At 56.9% G+C, this 6330-nt stretch overlaps 1 protein-coding gene across 1 annotated transcript; it reads right to left on the bottom strand.

Annotated features, from left to right (window-relative positions):
- Positions 1-1217: 1217 nt before the first annotated feature.
- On the bottom strand, positions 1218-4331 carry USP27X (ubiquitin specific peptidase 27 X-linked). The gene has a single exon (NM_001435378.1). The coding sequence runs from the start codon at positions 3460-3462 to the stop codon at positions 2146-2148; it is 1317 nt and encodes a 438-aa protein (NP_001422307.1). The 5' UTR covers positions 3463-4331; the 3' UTR covers positions 1218-2145.
- Between the last annotated feature and the right edge of the window lie 1999 nt (positions 4332-6330).

Here is a 6330-nt window from a genome sequence, read left to right as displayed (position 1 = left end):
CGACTGGACTCTTCATGGGGCAGAGAGCAGGAAGGAGGACGTGGCTGTCTTCCCAGGCAGGGCTCCCACACATCCCAAAGGGGAGGCTGAGACCTGCGTGAAGGTGCCAAGTGGCATCCGAGGCCACTTACCTCTTGCTCTTTCTCAGCCTACAAGATAGCAAAAATAACACGTTTTACATTTTCTCCTGAGGATTATCAGCCCGGAGGGAGGGGGTGAGGGAAATTTGGTTGTGCCAGGAGGGTGGTGTGGTTCATTCATCCATCCAGGAAACGCTTCCAATACTCTGTGCCAGTGACTGTACTAGGGGCTGAGGCCACAGCCCAGGGTACAAGAGGAGACACAACCCTTGTCCTAAAAGTGCCTATAAGCTAGGTGGGGAGGCATCCACAACCACATAATACACACACACACACACACACACACACACACACAATTTCCAAATGACATGGCCATGAAGTGGACTTGGGGAGCCCTGGGAAAGCCCAGCCTCTTACCTGAGCCAGTAGATCCAAGCCCCATGGGTCTGAACTATTCAGTCCCCCCCACCCCCCGACCCCGGGTTTTCCAGGTAGTAAGTACTCTCGTATCTGATGCTGAGGAGAAAAGGAGGAGCCGCCACCAGTGCTTAACCCATCCGTTTCAGCTTAGCCCTCCCAGGCCACTCTGCCCTCTTGAGAATCAGGGGAGAGGCCAACATGCCACTCCACCCCTCTCCCCCGGCTGGTGGACAAGGGAGCTCTGGGGAATAGTCTTCCTCCTGATCTGTGGCTGCAGATGAACATAGCGACACCCATAATGCTTTTGGAGGGCAGCGACCACCAACACCCTCGTGTGGAAGCCTAGCAGCCTAGTGGCCCCGAGTCCCATCACTGGGGTGCTGAGTCATGAAAGCAACGTGACAAGTCTTCTGAATGGACAGAATGATGACTTGGGGGGACAGCTGTGGTTCTCCTCCCAATCCCGGGTGTGGCACTGACTGTGGGGCCCTGTACACGAGGCAAGAGTGGAGTGTGGGCTTGGGGCTCCAGGAGACAGTCCTGGGGAAGGAGTTATAAGAGAGAGTGAAAGTGTGTGTGTGTGTGTGTGTGTGTGCGCGCGTGCGCGCGAGCATGTGACTGCGTGTGACACAATGTGTGGTCCTTTCTGTCCACGGGCCTTAAGGAGAGCTGACCCTCACCGCTAATGCATTCTGGTCATGGTCAGAAGACGTTTCAGATCCAACAAACGTTTACTGAGCCCCTACAAAGTTCCAAGCCTTTTACTTTATACTTTGACACATTTTATATCATTTAATCTTTAACAATAACCCTTTAAGGTAGGAATTATCTGCATTGTACAGATGGGAAAACAATCGCAAAGAGGTTCATTGATTTGCTCAAGTATATCATACAGCTTTTGTTGTTGTTGTTTGTTTTAAACACTCACACACTATACTCTTCGCTGAGGCCTGTGTTGGTTGCTTATCTTACAGTGTTTCTTGTCTTCTCTACCTTTGGAGCCACTGCTCCCCTTATACAAGCCCCCCTCCTTTCTTGTTTCACTAGCCCACGTGGGCTTTTCTTTGTGTAATACTGCATTTAATAGCACAAAAAATCACGAATACAAAGAAACTGGCAAAGGTGTTTGTCAATGAGATATCCCTGCCTCCTCCGCTTTTCCGCTTTCGTACCCATACGCGTAATGGGCTGCATTTGTATAAACTTTTCTTTTTCCCCCCAAACATATACCTGTTTTATGTGATTGGTCAGTTGAAGCTGAAACACCCATGGAGAAAGATGTTTTACGGTTACAAGGGCACACACCCCCCCACACACCACCCCCCTCCCACCCCACACTTTCCCACACAACCTTTTGGAGGAATATAGGCTATGTACCAGTGTCAGGATTTCCCTGCTCCTGCCTTCCCCACCCAGAGCATTCCTGCCATTTAATTTTCCTTGAAGTGACTGCTTAGATTAGAGCCTCTTCTCCCGCCCCTTCTACTTCTCTTCCAATCGGGACCTTTTAGACACTGGGAACTGTTCAATTCTTACTCTGTCAGGCCCGTGGGCCAATGCAAGTAGGTCCTTTACAAATCTCGATGCCAGTTGTAGTTTGGGTGCTGTCATCTTCCATTACAGGTAGGTAGGTCTGTGTGTCACTTCAGTAGGCTTGTGTGTTCATTTCTTTCACTTTTTCTGACTCATGTTCCAGGACCTGTTTGTGATAGAACAGTAAATACCCTTCACTGTCCAGAACGTCCTTAATACTGGCCTTGGTGATGACGGCATCATCACACTTGAACCACTGGTCCTTGTGGTGCCGGATGAAGCTGGTGTAGTGGCCACTCTCCAAGGTTCCTTGGTGATTAACCACAGCAAACAAGGAATACTTATTCTCGTCGTTTCCACTATTGGTTGGCAGCTGCAACTGTCCATTCATCCTGCTCTCTTTGCTCGAGGCCATGAATGGTGTCATATCCAGCTCCAGAGGAAAGGATATGTATGTAGTGATCTTGCGCCTCTGTTTGGCTGAGTGTTCAAAACGTTTGAAATGAAAACAGGCAACGACGGGTAATTTATTCATTGTGAGCTGTTTGGTAGATTCCTGGTAGCTCTGGCAACTACCGCACTTGATTTTGGCACTGCTTCCTAAGTGCTCTGGCCTCGTAAACCTTCGCAAGCAGTCCGTGAGGGTGGTGATGCCTGGGATGTGGCTTTCCCCATTCACACTGCTCTCCCTCCCTGGGCTCATTGGCCAGAAGGAGGTGCAAGAGCCAGGCAAGTCCAAACTGATGTCCCAGCAGGGGTCTATCGTGGTGGACACCCCATGGCAGGCTTGACAGGTGACATCGGATTGCAAGCCACCTGTGAAGATTTGGTCAATGATGCAGTTACAGTGGTTGGGATTGTTGGCCGCCTTCCCGGCATCATCACCTTTGCAGTGCCTGTGCAGGACGTCTAACGCTGCGATGAGGAACTCGTGGGCATCCTGTTGCCGGTACCCTGCTAAGTGACGCGCGTGTATCCAGACCAGGTGCAGTAACTTATAGGGAACGTGAGGAGACGGGTTTCCAGAATACAACTCCCGAAAGAGCGAAGACATCTCACAGACCAGACACAACTCGGGGCTTGGCATTTCACATCTGTGCCTGTCAGAGAGGAAGAAATCTCTCAGGATGGGAGTGTGGGTAAGGGCCTGGACGATGCAGTTCATAAAGCACGTGTTGCCAAGATTGATTAGTCCTCTTAAACCGATGGTAAAGCTGGAGGTAATTCTTCTCCTCCTTGGGTTGTGTCCCAGCAGTTCTAACTCGGGTTTGGTTGTCTCCCAGGTTGGATATTTCTCACCGAGGCCTGGCATCGAACACTGCTGGTGAGAAACCTCGGTGGAGGTGGAGGCTTGTAATTTCAAAGCCTCCCCTTGCTCTTCTTTGGCAATTTGCTCAATGTCTTTGTCATATACATAGTCCTTACACATAAAGCAGTATATACCTCCGTAATAAAGGTCTACAGCTAAGTTGTGTTGTTTTGTCTCGGCGTGCTCGTGAATGTGTTTCTCTGTGAAGCAGCCAAAGAAGACACAGGAAAGGCAAGAGTGGAGTCTGTTCAAATGGGTGCCGCACACATGGCAGATGCACGACTTTGCCTTGCTTTTCCTGGTCTCGGGGGTTCCACACCACACGAAGCACTGGTAGATGACCCGCAGTTCCTGCCTCCAGTTCTCTCCCACCTTAAAGCTGTTCACGTGGGAACAGCCTGGTGGACCCACAGCGAAATCCACATCCAGGCATCCGCCCCCAGGGCCGCGCCGGGGCCGGGGCCGGGGCGGGGGCCGTGGCCTAGGCTGCGGCGGGGTACGGAGCCGGGTCTGCGGCCGCGGCCGGGGTCGGCGGCGGGGGGCACGGCTGCGCCGCGGGGAGGGATCGGGGGGCCGCGGGGGGTCAGAGGGAAGGGTGGGGAGAGGAACCTCGTCGCTGCCGCCGCCGCCACCGCCGCTCCGCGCTGGGTTCTCATCCTCCGGCTCCTGCTTCGGCTCCCCCTTCGGCTCCTGCTCCGCCTCCCGTGCCGGCTCGGGTTCGGGTTCGGGCTCCAGCTTGAGCTCAACCCGGCGGCCCGGACCCTCCGCCGTCTCCACCTTCCCGGCGGCGTCCACCTTCCCTGCCGTGTCCACTTTCCCGGTGGCGTCCACCTTCCCCGCCGCGTCCACCTTCCCCGCCGCGTCCACCTTCCCCGCCGCGTCCACCTTCCCCTCCACCTTCGCCTCCACCTTCCTCTCCGCCTTCGCCGCCGTCTCCGCCGTCTCCGCCTCCTCTGCCTCCTCCGCCTCCTCCACTGGCGGCGGCTCCTCCCCCTGCTCGCAGGGCTCGGGCGGCCGCTGGGCGTGGCGGCGCGGGGGCCACGCAGACCTGGGGTGTCCCCCGCCCGGCCTGAGGGAGCGCGGTGGCTCTGGCAGCTGGACCCAAAAGGGACTTTCACTGAAGGAGGCGGCGGCGGAAGCAGGCGACGCCCCCGGGAATCCTCCCCGCCGTAGCCCTCTAGCGGAGGCCCGCTCGCAGCCAGGCCCCGTTTCCTTTAATTCAATATTTCCCAAACTTGCTTGTTCACGAGAATCACGTGGGGAGCGTGTTAAAATTACAGATTCCTCGGCTCCACCCGCGGCCCCACTGAATCAGAATCTCGAAGGGACGTGCTCCGGAACCTGTATCTTTAACTAGGGCCGGAGAGGATTCTTATGATCAGGCAAGTTTGGGAAACACAGCTCTAATTCATTGAGGCTGGCGGGAAGGGGGGCGGGGACCGCGCAGTCTCTTTAAGGCGCTTCCAGTTCTCGGCTCCAATCGCTGCTTTGACCCCCATCATCGTCTCCTCCCCTCTCCCCGTCCTTCCCTTCGTCCATGCAGCCTCCCCCAGCACTGCAGGGCCAGGGACCGAGGGATGGCCGGGTCCAGAAACGTCCCCGAGGCTGGGAAATGGCCCCCCAGAGGCCCGGTCCTGAGGAGCGCCGGCAGAAGCTGTCACAGGCCATCATCTCCGCGGCTCAGCCTGCCCCAGCCCTGTCCCAGGCTCCCCGCCCACCCTGGGTTCTGCCCTGCCCCATAGGCACCAAGACCCAGGGCCAGGCCTGGACCCCAGAGCCACAGGGGCAGAGCTCCCAAGGCCACTGGCCCCAACAGGCATGTGCCATGTCCACCTGATCCGTGCTCTGCGGAGTCTGTACCTGCTCCTCACCTCCTCCTCGGGCCCCCAAGGCCAAGGGAGGTTTGGCAGCCGGCCTTGCAACCCAGCAGACGCTGAGCCCCCTGGAGGGGGTGGGGTGGGGCAGCGGGAGGGACAAAGCACGACAAGGCTGTGCCTCCTGCTGGCACCTCCCCTACTGCTGAGAGAGGGGCCTAAATTGCAGGACACTGTCCCAAGACCCTCGAGCCTTAGCAGAGCCCCAGGCGGGCAGCAGGTGGGAGGGGCAGGGATGCCTTAGCAGAGCCCCAGGCGGGCAGCAGGTGGGAGGGGCAGGGACGAAGCTACCTGTGGGGGGAGTGGGAGGAGAGGGCGGCCATGCGGCTGGGGGGTGCTCCTGCACTGAGAGCTGCTGACAGTGGGCAGCAGCACGGGGGGGGGGGCACGAACACGGAGCCCAGAACAAGTAGTTTGGGTCTTGGGCAGCTGGGGGATGTTGGGAAGCAGCCACAGGTGCGGGTCCCAGGGAGTGCAGCCAGGGCAGGCATCAGGACAAGGCTGAGGAGCAGCAGACTCCGGGATCAGGGAGAGTGTGTTCTAGGAGAGTCTGGTCCCTGAGTCCTGGTGATGGCTGGCCTTGGCCCGGTACACACAGCGTGGCCCTTGGGGGCTGTGGTCCTGCCTTGATTACACTGGGGCAGAGCTCTCCGTGGGGAGCGCAGGACAGCACCCCTCCACCTGGCCCCTTCCTCCAGGGAGGGGGAGGTGCCTAGGCCTCCTGGGGTCAGCAGCAAGAGGTGGCTGTTGCCATCTGGAGCCCTTAAGGAGGGTAGGATGCTGGTTCCCATACATATGCGGTATCTAGAGCTGCCTTTGTGCCTCCCCTTCCTAAGCCAATTCCTGCTTCAGTTCCTTGAAGCACCCCAGCATCCTTCCAATAAATGCCTGCCTTTTGTGGCCTGTGACCCCAGGAACTTCAACTAGGGCACCCACTGAAGTCATCCTGCACCTGCAAGGTGGGGGCAGGGCAGGGAGCACAGGAGATACTCGAGAAGCAAACATCAAAGAGATCAAAAGATCTCAGTGTACCTGTGACTATCCACCACTGAAGATTAACCATGGCAAACTGACTGCCTTCCTGCTCTACCTCCTGCAGAAGCATCCCCCCCTC

The sequence above is a fragment of the Sus scrofa genome, chromosome X, assembly GCF_054392235.1.
Source record: "Sus scrofa isolate SSC_HxYL_T2T_F1_AM1 chromosome X, Sscrofa_HxYL_maternal_Yorkshire_Landrace_v2.0, whole genome shotgun sequence".
Classification (NCBI taxonomy): Eukaryota; Metazoa; Chordata; class Mammalia; order Artiodactyla; family Suidae; genus Sus; species Sus scrofa.
The sequence above is the reverse complement of the archived record's forward strand: the minus strand, read 5'-3'. Positions and strand labels throughout refer to the sequence as shown.